Source organism: Hirundo rustica, chromosome 13, assembly GCF_015227805.2.
Source record: "Hirundo rustica isolate bHirRus1 chromosome 13, bHirRus1.pri.v3, whole genome shotgun sequence".
Classification (NCBI taxonomy): domain Eukaryota; kingdom Metazoa; phylum Chordata; class Aves; order Passeriformes; family Hirundinidae; genus Hirundo; species Hirundo rustica.
This window is the reverse complement of record NC_053462.1, coordinates 18,097,943-18,114,658: the sequence shown is the minus strand read 5'-3', so window position 1 is coordinate 18,114,658 and position 16,716 is coordinate 18,097,943. Positions and strand designations below refer to the sequence as shown.

At 39.8% G+C, this 16,716-nt stretch overlaps 1 protein-coding gene across 5 annotated transcripts in view; it reads left to right on the top strand.

The window, feature by feature from the left end:
* DENND4A (DENN domain containing 4A) overlaps window positions 1-16,716 on the top strand; it is a 48,848-nt gene that overhangs the window by 28,244 nt on the left and 3,888 nt on the right. For 3 of the 5 annotated variants that reach the window (XM_040076829.1, XM_040076830.2, XM_040076828.2), the window contains 18 exons: window positions 2,095-2,228; window positions 3,067-3,202; window positions 3,736-3,942; window positions 4,033-4,161; window positions 4,431-4,575; window positions 6,442-6,561; window positions 8,005-8,145; window positions 9,002-10,095; window positions 10,877-11,087; window positions 11,844-11,938; window positions 12,728-12,903; window positions 13,029-13,175; window positions 13,630-13,840; window positions 14,084-14,338; window positions 14,850-14,967; window positions 15,120-15,146; window positions 15,598-15,760; window positions 16,626-16,690. In XM_040076829.1, coding sequence (XP_039932763.1) covers window positions 2,095-2,228; window positions 3,067-3,202; window positions 3,736-3,942; window positions 4,033-4,161; window positions 4,431-4,575; window positions 6,442-6,561; window positions 8,005-8,145; window positions 9,002-10,095; window positions 10,877-11,087; window positions 11,844-11,938; window positions 12,728-12,903; window positions 13,029-13,175; window positions 13,630-13,840; window positions 14,084-14,338; window positions 14,850-14,967; window positions 15,120-15,146; window positions 15,598-15,760; window positions 16,626-16,690 — 3,574 coding nt within the window. The remainder of the gene's footprint in view (window positions 1-2,094; window positions 2,229-3,066; window positions 3,203-3,735; window positions 3,943-4,032; window positions 4,162-4,430; window positions 4,576-6,441; window positions 6,562-8,004; window positions 8,146-9,001; window positions 10,096-10,876; window positions 11,088-11,843; window positions 11,939-12,727; window positions 12,904-13,028; window positions 13,176-13,629; window positions 13,841-14,083; window positions 14,339-14,849; window positions 14,968-15,119; window positions 15,147-15,597; window positions 15,761-16,625; window positions 16,691-16,716) is intronic. The other 2 variants (XM_040076832.2, XM_040076831.2) reach the window with 1 other exon arrangement.

The window sequence follows — 16,716 nt, the reverse complement described above, 5'->3', positions numbered from 1 at the left end:
TGTCAAATTCCATCTGTTGCCATTTCATTTTATTAGAATGGTTCAAGAGGGTGCTGAAGTTGATGTCCTAAACTAAAGTTATCTTGTCTAGGAATTCACACATCTCTTTCAATAAAAGTCATGCTTAGGTTGCTGATGTCACTGTGAGACTGCACATAATCTGTGGAGCTGTTGGAGCTTTCACCTTTTAGAAAAGGTTAAGTAGCCATTTATACAGCTGAAACAGAGACTTGTCTGTTCTAGTGCCAGGTATTTTGCTGCTTGGTGCCCTGGACAGCTTCTTTCCACTATAAAAAATGCTCATGACAGTTTGGTGAGAACAAATTTTCCAGGATGCACGTACACTTCTCCAACTTCCATTCCTGGCAGTGAGGATTTTATTCAGGTTTATTAATGGGACAGCTCCTTCTGTGCTAGGGATAACGGTGGGGAAACTGAGGCACTGGCATTGCAATGCTTTTAGGATTTGCTGTGGCTTTAGAGTTGCTTGTGAAATGACCGACTCACTGACATGAGGGAGCAGGTTCCTGTGTAGGATTTCCTTGCACAGTGATACATTTACCTCATCTCTTCTGCTTCTCTTCCCTGATTTCTCCTTATTTCTGATACTGTTCTTACCAGTAACCTACAGAGTCAAAATATGGAGGTATACCAAGGACTGCTGTACCAAGTAGAGCTGTAGCCAGGACCAGACATCAAAACTGAATTGTTCCTGTAAAGCCAATATTTGTACTTCAATCTTTTATTAGGTGAACCAGTACCTGACAGGGTTTTGGAAGAGAGAGTGATGTCATGAGTTGAAAGGTGATTCAGTGCTTTCTTCTGGGTAGTTACAGACTGCTGGCTTGAGACAAATTTTATGTACTGTGAAATTAGTTATCTATAAAATATCAACTAAGCCCTGCCTTGAATAATTGGTGAGAATAGTTGAAGATGAAGAGGAATCTCTTCTGTGTTACTTTGTCCTAGAGAGCAGCAGCAGATTGTAATTGATTACCCATATCAACTGAAAGATATAGTGTAATTGTCTCACAAGTTTTCATTTTTCCAGGAATTCAAAAATTACCTCAATTTGACACACACTTAAGCTACTGGCTTTATTATATTTCACTGGTAATACTTGTAGCTGTGGGATTTTTACATCCTTAGAAGTATTTAAATTGCAAGTAAGGTTTCGTTTACTGCTGCTTCTCAGGAGCCATATGTTCTTGCTACTTGGCTGGTTCAATTTGCTAATGCTTTCCATCTGTCTCGTGCAGCAAAATGTGTAATTAAGGACACCTCTTTGTATATTTATCAAACTTTAAATATTCAAGAATTTTACTGAAACTACTTGATATATTTGCACCTCACTGGAGGGAGAGAACTGTGGAATATGCTTCTTTTTATACATTAACTCTCTGTTGCCAAACTCTTAAGACATAAAAACCATGTATTCTTGGGTTCCACAGGTTGCTTATTCATTTCTTTGAAGTATTCTACCATTTGGCTGTCATTTGGTTGCCATTTAAACCCTTTAAGCAATTTAAATTAGAAAAACAAAGCTATGCCTGTCTCCCTTTAACTTCAGTAAGGTCACAGATTTCTATTCCCTTCTCTTGGAGTGCATCACGTGTGTTTCTGCAGACTCTGCAAACTATCAAGACATTAATTGCTGTGTAAGAGACTGTAGTTGTGGATGGTGCTGGTAGCACCTTCTGTATGCATCAGACAATTTGATAAAGCTTAATATTGTTTTCTGTGGTTAAAGAGGGGGGAAATAGCTCTCATTTTATTTAAAAATAAATTTCACGTTACTGCTGCGGTTGGAAACGTAGTTCTAGAAGTGGTTGTGTTCATAAGGATTAATCTCTACATACTACTGAAAATATTTACTTGAAAACAGACAATTCAGACTATACCATTAAGCACTGATTATTGGGTTGAGGTGAAGTTCACAAAACCAATGCAACACTTATAATTGTCATTATAACTTTGCAAGATGCCCTTGCATTTTAAGATGTTCTTTGAAGCCGATGCAGACTGTCCTGTCAATCATACAGCGGAAAATACAATGCCCCTGGTAACTACTTTTTCTTCAACTTCCTCCTCCAGGTAGATATGGACAAAACTGGGGAAACACGACTCATAGAGCTGGATGAGTCCTACAAGAGCGAGCACACGGTTTTCATAACACCCCCTGAGATCCCTCATCTGCCAAACGGGGAAGAGCACCCTCTGCAATACAGGTAGCTAAGGGCACAGCAGCATGCCAAAATCCTGACAGCTGCCCTTGTAGGTTCTTGTCAGAGTCAGGCAGTACAGATTTTTCCTGTCCCTTTATGTTGCTCAAGGAAAAGGTGTGGGAAGGGGCAGTCGTGCAGTTCTTTCCAAGTTTCATTCTGTGTGTGTACACACAGAAGCAATAATACTTAATAAAGCTGGTAGTGATCACATGACATTGTGCTGGCTGTTGACACCTTTGAAGCCTAAAGTGGAAATGAGTGGACCCAGTCTGTTGTCCTGCTGCTGTTAGTAATAATGATACAAACTGCAGATACTCTCTGGAAAGACAGAGTACATGTGAAAGAATCTACTAAAAACTAGTGTTACTAATTTGGTAATTCTGTCTGATAAGTTTGTTGGTTTCTTCATTAATTCTGAGAAATGTTTTTGTATCTAATCTGATTTAATCTTTTAGGTAGCTTGATATTGTTCCTATTGATTTTCATAAACCTCAGTCATGTGATGCTCACTGCGGACTAAGCCACACTGATTATTTTCTTTTATTAACTAGGATCAATACTAATGCATTTGACACATTAATTAAAGAAAACCCTATGACAGTAAATACATTTATCAGTTTAAGTTGCTTACCTGAATAACAGGTTGACACTGTTTGTGCAGGCATATGAGCCCATGCTGAGGGATTAGTGAACCACTTTGTCAGCGATGTCACTAAAGGTTTACTTTTGTGTTTATTTCCCGGGGAGCCTCTGGTGCGAGTGTGTAGTTGATTTCCTTTGCTATTATGTGACGTGTTTGCTTTGGAGCTGACTTACCAGAATTGACACATTTCTCTTACAGCTATAATGGATTTCCAGTATTAAAGCTAGAATTGTTTGAACGACCTGAAGGATTTCTCACAGCACCAAATAACAAACTGTCCTCAAAAGCCAGTAGCCCCAACAGCCCATCACCAATGTTCAGAAGAACTAAACAGGTAACTGCTGGTGTTCTTGGAGGGTGAGGTGCTTTGGAAGGGGACAGCTTGAGTTTGGCTGTAAAGCCTGGCTGGCAGTGGCTGCAGCCTGATGGTCTTCAGTTCTTACTGATCTGGTGACTGTAGGGTCACTGTGTTGTTCTTTGGATGTGCTGCTTGCCTGCACCAATCCTACAAGGCCCCCTTGTACCGGTCGTTGCTTGCTCTGCTGTCCCTTCCCCTTTCTTCTTACTGTTCTCCATGAATTTTCCACATCCACTTTTGATTGCTTTTCACTGCCCAGGCCTTTGAGGGACTCTAACTTTCAAAGTAATAGAGATTTAAAGAAATGCAAGGTTTTAGCAGTGGAATATGGCACAACGACTGATTTTGGTATCACTCTCACTGCATTCATATTCCTTCCCACTTTTTTATATTGTTAATATTACCGCTGAACTTTCCATAGATATAATGGTACATGTTCAGCTTTTAACACGTACCTTTGTGTGACGTAGATATGAACACACACAAATCATCTCCGTGTTTCTTTCCAGGAAATCAAATCTGCCCACAAAATTGCGAAGAAGTACTCCTCCATCCCCCAGATGTGGTCCAGGTGTTTGCTGCGTCACTGCTACGGCCTTTGGTTCATCTGCCTCCCCGCCTATGTCAAAGTCTGCCACTCCAAAGTCAGGGCTCTGAGAACCGCCTACGACGTGCTCCAGAAAATGCACACCAAGAAAATTGACCCACCTGACGAGGTACAACAATCCCCGAGTCCCCCAGGAGCCGGTGGGTGCGAGGGGGAGCAGCGCCGGGGGAGCCCAGGGCTCACAGGTGTGCGTTTGCAGGTGTGCTACAGGGTGCTGATGCAGCTGTGCGGGCAGTACGGGCAGCCCGTGCTGGCAGTCAGGGTGCTCTTCGAAATGCAGAAGGCCGGCATCGACCCCAACGCCATCACCTACGGCTACTACAACAAGGTACCTTGTAAACGGGATGGGGGGGACAAAAAGGAGATTTTATCCAGGCAAATAGAAGGGAGAAAACTAACGGAGCAGTTCAGGCGTGATCCTGTCGTTTCTTGTAAGTGGAAGAAACACAAAACAGAATCATTTCGTGGGTTTTGGTTTTGTTGGTTTAGAAGTCTATTGTGTTACTGCCAGTGTAGCTCAGTCTGAAATTTAAGCTGCTGTTTTTGCACCTGACTGTTCCTGAAGATGACCGCTTGATTTTGATATTTCCAAAACAGGCTGTTTTGGAAAGCACCTGGCCTTCAAGCAATCGAGGTGGCTATTTCCTCTGGATGAAAATACGAAATGTTGTCTTAGGAGTAGCGCAGTTTAAAAAAGCGTTGAAAAAGCTGCCAGCAAGTACTGCACATACATCTGCTCCTGGTAGAGTATTCACATTTTTTTTTAATATATATTCATGCTGATGAGAAAGTTACTTCAAAAGTCTGTCTTTTGTGAGTTCAATAAGACTGTTTTAGAGGAGAAAACCCACTAGATCCTGCAAAATTTTTAAACAGCAGTCTCTTCTTGCCTTTGTCTGAAATAGTCTGCTATTCATTCATTGTATCAGCTATTCAAGAGACAAATGGACACAGAATATGAACCTGAAATTTGTGATAATTATCCTGGTTCATCCAGTAACCAGTCTTATGATTGGCAGAAACTTTTGTCCAGCATTGCCTTTTTTTATTTTCCCCTTTTTTTTAATGTTAGCTAAGAGGCAACTGGAACTAGTCCTTGAGTTCACAGTACTGATTGCAGGTTCTGAATACTCCCTGCAATGATCACGTTTGTTTTTATCTAGAATATAAGTAAAATATGTGAGGCTTTAAATTCTGGGCTTCCTTTTTTTTTTTTTTTTCCCTCCAGTAAAGACTTAGATAATGTGAATATCAAATGGTCCTATGGCCATGCCTGTAATTGATATTTTTTAAAGGTACTACTTTCCATGGTATTTATAACTTCCTGGTCGTAAAGCACGATAGTACCTTGTAAATGCAATGAAGCAACGCAGTTTAGTTTAGTTCAGGCTGACCTTGGAAGACCTTTATAACATACTTTTATAAATGTATGTGGGTCATCTGACTCAACTTTCAAAGTCCTTCCAGCTAGGGCTGTTCTGTGATTCCAAATGTGCACAAATAAATCTTTGCCCTGACAAACAGAACATATATGATGGCCTAATGGCTGGGTTCTTTCTCTGGGCCCCAGAGACTCCAGTCCCACTTCTGGCTCTGTCATTAACCTATGGATGGCCTTGAACAATTTTGCTTTATTTTCTGCCTGTTCTTCATGGAGCTGAGCTTCCTGATAAAGCACTTCATTGAAAGCCAGCCATGCAAAGCACTGTACAAGAGCTTAGCAATGTTGGTTGCAACTCAGACCATGTAAACTAAGGAAGTGTAAATAATCCTTAATGAAATGACTGTCACTTATATAATTAATAGCATTTGCTTTTGACATCACCTGATTTTTCAAGATTACTTTGCATGAAACCTCTTAGCTGGAATGTGTGCTAACTCCTCAGGAAATAAAAAAAAACTCCCATAAATTCCAGAATATTTTCTTAACTTTACCATTCTTACCCTGTCTGTAGCCATTCAGTGCAGCCTCTTTAGGGAAAAGAGGGAAAGAAACTTTCAATTATATTGGGCTATTAATTACTCCTGGGCAGTGTTTTGGTTTGACAGTGACCCGATAAGTGGCTTGAATATTTGCAGGGGGGTTTGGGGTGATGTTGGTTGTTTTTATTTTAATCTAGTTTTGCAGACAAACTCATGTTTGCTGCTGCATTGTTTAAATTTCTTTACTTTCTAGAGTAAAACCAGGAGAATCACATGCATTAACACTTCTGTTAACATTAATCTTTCTGAGAAACATTTTACCCTAAAATGAAGCCATGTTTACATGCCCCTTGGAGTTCTTGAAAAGATGTGACCTTTTGATCAAATAAACCAGGCAACAGAATTAAAGTCAAACAGTGCTTTTAGTTTAGTATTTAAAAAGAAATGTTGCTCATTACCCCTTTAATTTCATCCTCTAAAGCATCACTTCAGTGTTTATGCTATAATAAGCTAATCTTCTTTCTTTTCTTTTTCTTTTTTTGGTGGTAAAATGTTCACTGTTAATTGGAATGTTCTTGATAAGAGGCCTTTGAATTACTGTTGGCATTCAATTTACCCCCCTGAACAATGTTCCACTATTAAATACCATAACTGTCTTTATTCTGACGTTGCTCTGCACTGATAGGGGGACTTTCAGACGCTGCCAATAACACATCACTCAAAGAAGAAGCCAAGCAAGGAAAAACTTGTCTTCAAGACATCCAAGAACAAAAGGAGGACAAGAGAGAGAGTGACTCCAGTTCTTGTACGTATCTTGTGAATACAGATATCTGGTTCACTGGGGATAAATAAGGATTCCGGCAAAAGCTAAGTGGGACAGCTGATTCCTCACAGTGAGTGTGTGTGATAATGCCAGTTTATGCCTAAAGTTCTTTCTCTAAGTGTAATTTTCTGGATGTCTAATGGTTTCATTTGGGAAATTACAGTTCTTTTTTTTCTCTCCTGTTTCAAATAAGTGATAATGGGAACATAAAGGCTTAATGATAATTATAGCCTAATGTTTTTGGCTTTTAAAAAAATGAAATTGCCTCACAGGCATAATCTACAGAAAAGCCTTTTCCACCAGTCTGGTTTCTTTATAAATCCTGTAAGAGGAGAGCAGCTGAAATTTTGCAAGTCTTAGAGAGGTCTAAATTACCCAGCTCCTTGGAATTCTCAGTTTGGGAGATGCATCAGAATGGGACGGGTTTTTTTCTTCAGGTTTTGCATCTGCTGCTCTTGTTTCCTTCCACTGCAGTTGAGCAGCATCAACTTCATGCAAGAACATAGAAGATGAGATTGTGTAGTAAAATCTTACAAGCACTACAGATTCCCATGTATATTCATGGAAAATACCCCTCTTAGTAAATGTTTCCCTAATAATATAATTGTTTAAATTTTTCAGTGGCCTTTCTACTGCTATTTGGGTTAACTATCCCATTGTCAAGTCATTTAAAAGTCTGAGAAAATATGGAATTAGTTAAGTTGCTTCAGTGTTTTCACCACAATCTTCCTTCCAGCACTTCTTCAGTTTTCTGAAAAGGTGTCTTAACTATGATCATGAGGACATACATGTAAGATTACAGACCAAGTATTTTATGTTTAACAAAGCTTTTGAGGATGCAGAAAATGAATTCTGCCTAACTTGTTATTTTTGGCCATAATTAAGACAAATGTGGCTCTCAATAATAGTATGATGTGCTAAAACATTTTGCACTTTTGAAAACAACTTGATAATATTAAAGTTGCCTAAAATCCCTTAAAGAAGTGATTCTCTATTTTGGGTAAAAGAGTTGTATATGAATATTCACATTTACTTCATTTCTCCTGTGTAGTCCTGGGGGAAATGAGATCTCTGTGAAGCTGAGCTCTTGCAAAGGCAGAAGAAAAACACTCTTACACCTCTTCTATGCAAGTGAACAAGGGTGGTCTTAATCTTCATGACCACCACGTATTTTGGAGTGATTTTTGGGCTCTGTGTGGAGAAGCTTGTGGAATTTCTAGCTTTTGGAACATTGCAGAAGTAATGCTGGCAGTTCAATTCCCACAGTGAAAACCTCTGCCCAGGCAGATGTCAGCCTGTGCCTCATGGGATGGGGACAGCGCGGTGTCACTTAACCCTGTGTGAGGTGTCCAGTAGGTCATGGGGGCTGGAGGTTTAAGGGCTGCTCCTTGGATTCTACACAACTCTGCCCATCTCTGCCTGCAGTGTCTGAAGTGGAGAGCACTAAAGGGAGTGGGGACTGCCTGCCCAAACTGAATTACCAGAGCTCCAGGAGCGACAAAGCCGCTTCCAGCATCGTGCGGCTCAATGGCACCGTTGACGATGCCGTGGCACAAGGGAGCAGGGGTGAGTGCAGGGAAAATACAGATCTGATTTGTTACTAATGAGTTCTGTTCCTAAGTTCTGATGTCCACTGAACTTGCAGTATTTTATTGCTGTAATAGCAGTGGCTGATGAAAAGCGGGGGAGGGAGTTTAGGTTGGAGTCAGCATATGCTGCGTCAGGAAGATGCATGGGAATATTCTGCATTTCCAGATTTTTTTCTTGTTTGTTCTAATTTTTTTTTGCTGTAGTTAACATTTGCTTACAAAACACCAATATTTGTAATCTCCAGCAAGGAATAATTTCTTTCAGGATGGTCGAGGAGTTTCTGTGCAGTAAAATTGAAAGGACGCTTTCAGACATTTTCATGAGTCTTTAGTAATGTCAGATCTGGTTATTATAATGCTGTCAGCTATGCTTGAAATACTGTAATATACTTTAAAGCCTGCATCTTTATGCTCTGGCAAAACACTGGAGATTTCTCTGACAATAATTCCTTTTGTTGCCTCTGTTCTAAATCATTAAGTTAGAAAGTCATGCTTTTTTTGCAATTTTCTCTATACCTGTGCTATCCTTAGCTTTCAGACCCTGTAGTAATGCCTCCAAAAGAGGGTAGTAAATACAGCTGAGACTTGATGATGTCTCAAAATGCTCTTCAGGATGTATGATTTTACTCCCTTTTAATTGTTTTACTGTCTGTCCCTTCCTGAAAGTTATGACCATAGTCAGCTCAACATTTCAACCTCTAGCACAACACAGTGAATTCCATCTCTGTATTGTAAAATGTTTGGAAGATGAGACAAATTTGCATTCTTTTGTACTTTCGTTTAGTTTTCTTGTACAGCAACAAATAAAGCACCTTGTTCCATCTGTTTTTCAGAGAGTTCTGTGGGATTGCTGTTTACGTCATCTTTTGAGGATGCCAACGAAGCAGAAGTTATAAAAAGTAAATCTTTAAGGAAAAGACATAAAAGTGCAGTGGAAGCTGACTTAAGGGAGATGCCGTGGGAAAGCAGGAACCGGAACCTGAGTGGAGATGGCTTAGTGGGACTCATGATAAACAGGATCAACCAGGAAGCCAACCCTGGAGAAATCGTTGAAAAACTGGGAGCTGATGCCAAAATTCTATCCAGTGCATTACAGAAAAGTATAAGGCCAAAAACTCTTAATATCAGATCTTCCTCTTTAGACTCTAAGAGAGAAAGCCTGGAGAAAGAATCCAGCGATGAAGATGCAGCCTTTGATTGCAGTTTTACCGATAAAACAGAGTCTCCTGTTATCTTTGATCTGGAAGACCTGGATGCAGAACCTGAAACACCTACAGCAGTGAAGACTTCCAGTGAAAAATCTAAAAGGTTGCAAAGAAAGAGCAGCTTTCCAGTAAAACCAGTTGAAAAAACAGATGTTGAAACTGGATTTGATCCGTTGTCTCTGCTGGTTGCTGAGACAGAGCAGCAGAAAGAGGAGGAGGAGGAGGATGATGACAGAAGTGTTTCTACTCCATCTGCAAGAAGAGATTTAGCTGAAGAAATAGTCATGTACATGAACAACATGAGCAGCCCTTTGTCCAGTCGTGCCCCAAGCATTGAGCTGCAGAAACCCTTCGATGACAGAAATGCGAATAAAAGGAGCCCAACCATCATCCAGCCTTGTAGGAGGTCCAGCCTTCCCCCAAACTCCCCAAGGCCCCCCAGTCTTACCAAATCCAAGAGCTACCATCCAAAAAACGAAGAAAGGCCAAGGGACAGGCTTTGGTCTTCCCCAGCTTATTCCCCAAACAGCCCAGCCAAGGAGCAGCCCCAGGACACAGCCAGTGCGTTGACACTGGTGTCATCACCGTCGTTCAACTTGGACACGCTGCTCACTCCCAAGTTTGATGTGCTGAAAAGCAGCATGTTCTCTGCTGGAAAAGGGGTTGCAGAGAAAGCAAGCAAGTGGTACTCCAAATTTGCAATGTATGCTGCATCTGCAAAGGTAAATGTTTATTAAGAAGCTATAAATGAAGGAAAAAATTTTCTAAAGGTTTAATTACTGAATCACATATGATGAATCCCTTGCATGACATGTGTCATTGTAGACTATGTACATTGTAGACATGTATTAAGTTGTTTTAATCATGTTTGATATAGCAGAACCCTAATTTTAATATCCTGAATAAAATTTTAGTCTAGCTTGGGTTCTGAACATACTTAATGGGAGAACATAAGCATGTTGACAGAACAAAGACTGCCTTGGCTTCTCTTTTTAACCTAAAGAAGAAACTCTTAAAGAAACAAATACTGGCTTTGAAGTCTTTATTGCTTTTACGAGTAAGAGGAAATCTGGTTGTATTGGTTGCCAAAATAGTTGAAAGCTAGTTTTGATCTGAGGTCATTTGATAAAATGTTGCTTGCTGCTACCAAGTCAAACCAAAACTGCTTTTGTTCCCAGTCCTTGGGAATGAAGAGACACTTGCCTTGTCCATCCTAATGTATTTCTACAGCTGCTGATAATTTTTGTAGCAATGGGGTGAAGAAGTTACAGGATTAAAATGGTTATGGTTTCACTTAATTATTTTTGTTAGGAGAATCTAAAAAAGAATCCTGGTGTAGCTGTTTAACCCAGAGTGGGACTTGCCTTGTCTTGCATCAGTTCAGAACACCGGTGTGTGATCCTCAAAGGTGGGAGGGTCATGCCTGGAATTTACTGCCCATTTTTTTGGAAATATTTTTGCTTTCCTTACATTTTCTCACTGGACCTTCTTTTCTTTTCTCAGGATCAAAATTCAGACCGAGCAAGTGTTTCATCACTTGGAGCTCTGGACTCAGAATCTACTTCTCTCACTGATGAAGATGCCTGCAATGATTTTGAAAGTGCTTCTCCTCAGGAGAACACCACCTCAGAGATTAAGGGAATTAGCATCAGCAAGACAAGCCTGGAAAGTTCAGCTTCCCATGACAGCTCAGCTAAGCAATTTGACCAGTGTGGTAAGAGACAGCTTTTGCATGGCATTCATCAATCTGAACAAAAACATTCCAGTTTTAAATGTTATTCTTTCATAAGTCTCAGTTTAGGACCACCCTAGTCATTGGTCCTTTTTGTGGAAGAAGTAAATTTTCTTTTACTACCTGAAAACTTTTACTCAAATATGAAACCCTTTCAGTCCTTGAATATTCATGTAAATACCTTAATTTTTTAAGTTATACAGCTCCAGAAAACATCCATGAGAACATTGTAATGGTAACTTCATTGGTCTGGTTCTACTTTCTGAAAGTAGTAAAAATACTTTTTAAAGATCTGTTATCATTTTCTAGATGCCACTGTTGAAGCTGATTATCAGACAGAATGTAGATTTTTTATAATCTGGGCTGGATCATGACTGTTGTATCACTTTCTGATGTCATTTGGGGTACAAACAGCACCTCTTGTCCTTCCTTCTAGTTTTTGTCCACACAGAAAGTGTGGCTATGAATTACTTAAAACTTGTTTCCAAGCTACCATCTGTTTTTAACAAAGGAAAGTGAACATACGGAAATTGTTTGTTGGTAGCTTTTATTTTTGCCTTGGTTGGTGCTGGGCAGATGGCAGCCTCACACCCCACAGTTCTGTACCAGTGTATCTCATTTGTTGCATCTCCCATCACACATTTTATTATAACTGCAGTATTGTTCGAGCAGAAGAACAGGGTGCTAAAAATGGGTTTTTTCTGAATAACTGGTACTTTGGGTTTCTTCTGTTAACAGGTTCTCTTTCCAAGTTCCCTTTACCTGACAAATCAGAGTTGGTGTCTTCCTGCAGCACCAGCAGTACCAGCGTGTTCCAGAACTATGCCATGGAGGTACAGGATGATTTACTGATTTAACTGATGGACTTGGAGCATTTGTCTTTAAATATTTTCTGTATCTCTGGTAAAGTTCAAAGCTTCAAACCAAAACACTGAATGACAGATGGGTATTTCTGTCACAAAGTAGGTTTAATTTTAAATCCTTCTCTAGGAAGGTCTTTATTTCAGTCACATCTTTTTGGTCCTTAAAGCCTCAGTTCTCAAGAGTTTGCTATTGGATGCAATTCAATTCAGGCATCTAAATCCCTTGTGGAGATAAACTTGTTCAAAGTGAAAATACCAAGTCTGAAGTAGCACTGGATGTTTAAAAATACAGAGGAGACAACTGCCTAGTTTTTGGTGTAACTTCTAGCAAGATCGTTTTTCTTTTCACTTTTAGGCTGGTTTGGGTGGCTCTTCATTATTTTCTTTGCTTCCCCCCTCCCACTGGATTTAGGTTAATGACTGTTCATTTGCATCTTTTTTTCCCATTTCTGTAATGCTGACAGTCACTACAAAAGTGTGTTTAAATTCTAATCATAATTTATGCAGCTGCATAAATATTCCTTTACTTTTATGCTTCCAGATTACAGATAATGTGTCATTGTTAATAGAAATATTATTAAAGAACCGATCGGGGTTTTTTTTTTTTTCATTTGAGAAGCAATAAGAGGCTGAACTTGAATGCAAGTGGGAGGAATGTTCATCAAAGGGCAAAGATTTGGGGTGTATTTTTAAGTGCTTTGTGACACAAAAGTAGCTTTGGGAGCATGTTCTAGTGCGTTCTGTTCCTGCCCTGTGCAGGTCCTCATCTCGAGCTGTTCTCGGTGTCGGACTTGTGACTGTTTGGTTCACGATGAAGAAATCATGGCAGGCTGGACAGCAGATGATTCAAATCTCAATACCACGTGTCCCTTCTGTGGCAATTTATTTCTGCCTTTTTTAAGCATAGAAATCCGAGATCTTCGGCGGCCTGGACGGTAATAACAATATCTGAATCTTCCTCAGTTTTAAATGCTGATATTGGGATGTGCTTTTTGTTTGGCATTTAGATTTTTGGGGGGGGATTTTTTTGGATAATATTAAGCTTTTGCTTTCCCTGCAGGTATTTTCTGAAGTCCAGCCCATCTGCAGAAAATATGCAGTTCCCATCCCTTTTCTCCAATCAGAGTGGGAAGTCCTGTAACACCGCAGCCACTGTTGGCCTCACTACATCCCTGATGTCTGTCCAAGAGGATATCAGTTCAAATCGGTAAACATGCATTTCCTGCCTAGAAATTCCTCAGCTTCTCTCTGCATATGCATGGATTTTAATCAACTGAAATAAATTTATATTCTATTCTTTGACAAGGAGAGACTGATTTAAGAGAGGATCTCTCTGCTGCCTCTCCCTTATCTCTCAGCTGGCCTCATCATGCCTTCTCTGCCTGATACGCACCATTTCATCCCTAATATAAAAATTCATGTTGGTATTTGTAATTCTGCAAGTTTTATGAAATCTGGTGAGGATGTTTGTGTTCATCATGAGTGCAAGGGAGGATAAATCTTGCACTGTAACATGAATGAGCATGGTGACTGACAAAGCAGAATTCAAACTGTCAGGTCCATTATTTCCAGTTTATTTCTGGCTGTGTACATGTTGGAGCACTCAGAGTAAAACAGAAAGCTGAGATTCTTTTTTCTTCTTTTTTTCCCCTCTCCTCTAGCAAATCTAAGCAGAATGACAATGTTTATGCCAGAAGTATCCAGATCCCCTCAGGAAGAAGACAAAATGCCTCTGGGTCAGAATGTACAAGTCACCCCATAGCAAGGAGCATCAGTACTTTTGGTCCTTTGGAGGAAGATGAGAAGGAAAACCAGAAGATGAGCCATATCATTCCTACTGGTAGCCTGCCTGCTACTTTGCAAGGACCAACAGTGTGTAGTTTTTCTACCTTAAAAGTCTTTTTTTCACGTTTGCCATAAATTAGAGATATGTGTAACAGCATTAACCTTCCTAAATTAAGAGTAAATGCTAGGTTGTATTATTCAAACTAATGCTAGTTGTAGCTTTTAGATGTTGGTGTGTGTCAATAGGAACAAAAGCATTTATAAGACCTTGTAAAGACAGTTACATTCGTTTAATTAGTTACAATTAATGGTGTTTTTTCTCTGCTGCAGGATTCCTTGGGCCTGGAATGGCGCTTGCCTAGTCCTGATCCTATAACAGTTCCTTACCTCAGTCCTCTCGTGGTATGGAAAGAGCTTGAAAGCTTACTTGAAAATGAAGGGGATCATGCAATAACAGTGGCAGACTTTGTAGATCATCATCCCATCGTCTTCTGGAATTTGGTGTGGTATTTCAGGCGCTTGGACTTGCCCAGCAACTTACCAGGATTAATACTTTCTTCTGAGCACTGCAATAAGAACTCCAAGGTATGGGATCTGATAGGAAACACTGACATGTGAGGAATGGTTGTTTTCCATTATAGGAAACCATTACATGATTCAGTAACTCTTAGAAATGTGTCCTGCACTATGCTGAGCCCAGTCCTGACTTGGTGAAGAATGTGTCAGCTGAGGGGAGATATTTAAAACTCTGGAACACGTGCTCAGCAGTCCCTGTGCGGGGCTGGTGTTCAGCTCTTACTCATCCCCCTGCAATTTGTGAGCCTCAGTTTCAAGGAGGATAGAGTTGCTAGTCAGTTTTGCTGCTATTTGAGTAGCTAAGCAGTAGAAGGAAAAAGTTTAGGTTTTAGGACTGTAGAAAATAGTCAAAACACTAATTGGCCATGTCACTGATCTCGTTCAGATTTAGCTTCCTGTATGTAGTTTTAATAGCAAAGCTTTTTACCATGAGACCTAGGGATGTGGAGATACATGTTAAATGCAGAACTACTTTGTGATGACTTTGTAATAAAATACTTTTGTGCGTTCTCCTGTTCAGATTCCACGGAACTGTATGTCAGAGGACAGTAAATACGTTCTTATTCAGATGCTGTGGGACAATATGAAATTGCATCAGGATCCGAGGCAGCCTCTCTATATTCTGTGGAATGCTCAGAGTAAGTTTTCTTTGCTGTGGATTTTGGTGGTATTTTTTAAGAACAATTCTCATTTTGAGCAGCTGAAGCATGTGTTGAGATAAGATGTCTTTGTGGATGGCTCACATGAGCTACAATACCGATTTTTGATCATACTGATTTTTGTCTTGCAGGTCAAAATCGCACTCTTTTGTTTGAGAGTGAGTGTTAAGTTTGGTGTTGCTATTCTCAGTTTGGGTGACTTCTTTTGGGAGGGAGGTTGGTTCTGTGCTTAGCAGTAAACCGCTTGAAGAAGTTTTAGTTTTCCAGCGTTTCTGTTTCAAATCATTGACTGGCGTTGCCAGTGGCTTTTTCTTCACTGGGGTGGGAGGAATGAGAGGGAATACATTTCATTGATGCTGTTCATCCACTTAGCTCATGTTCTTATTTTTAGAATTTGCTTACTCAGAGTTTTGTTGCTGGTGTTGGATCACACACATGAAAATCGCTCATGGCCCATTGCATCTCTTGAGTTATGTGCTTTTTGATGATTTTTTGACTTGACATTTTGTTCGCTACATAAATGTCAATATTTTCAGATTCTTTTTAACAACTCTGTACTTGCTGCACAAAAGATCTATTTATTCTTACAGCCTTCCTAATGTTTTTCAGCCCAGAAGTACCCAATGGTCCAGTTATTGCAAAAGGATGATGACTCCTTTAACCAGGAGCTCTTGAGGAGTATGGTGAAAAGCATTAAGATGAATGATGTGTATGGACCAATGAGTCAGATACTAGAGAGGCTCAACAAGTGGCCACATATTAAAAGACAGAGGTAAGACCACCAGCATGCCTAGCTGGAGCAGAGTTGGGCAATAATCAGCTTATTAATGTGAATTATATTTTCCTAGTGTGTTTTTTAAAGAAAAAAAAGCACTGCTTTTCACCACTGTTCTCAAATTTATCACTGGTAATTTTTTTTAATAACAAAATTAGTTTCTCCTTTTTTTTTCTTTTTTATTTTTTTCTCTCCTCCTCCCCTTTACAGCCGCCTCTTTTTCTAACCTCTGAACAATGGGAACTAGGGATTGTGTATATGTGTGTATATGTTTTTATTGAATGTTACTTATAAATTAGTAGGTGTTTTAAAATAAAAACCCCACACTTGTTTCTGGGGTGTGTGGGTAGGTTTGGGGTTTGTTTTTAAGAGAGGCTATGTCTCATATTTAGGCAGGGGTTTTTTTCCATTAGCAGTGGAAGTGGTGAACATTAATTCCTGTGAATTTTCATTTCTTGCCTGGATTTACTGATTTATACCAGGATGTTCAACAGACTTGTCAACAGCTGCAGCATTGACAAGGTGTTTATTTGCTTGTCTGCCTGCTTTTTCAAGCTAATGTGAAAATGTAGAAAAGCGAATCCCTTGCCTGGTGAAAGTTTTTGGGATTTGGTTGAGTGTTTGAGTGCATGTTTCTCTCTGCGCACACTTGATGCCAACTTCCAGGGGATGTCCGTATATGGGGAATCCACGGCATTCTCCAGAGCTCAGAAATGACAATATTTTGCAGGCACAACCAGGAATTATGTTCAAAATGCCTGTCTTTAATAAGTTGCCTTCAAAAGCTTCAATCTGTTTTTAATAGAGATTGTTTTGTGCTGTATCAGTGCAGTATATAAATTGGGGGTTTTTACCATTTCAGGAGCCTTTACAGAGAAATACTGTTTCTTTCACTTGTTGCCCTGGGAAGAGATAACATTGATATAGGTGAGTTCTGCCAACTCTTCAAATGA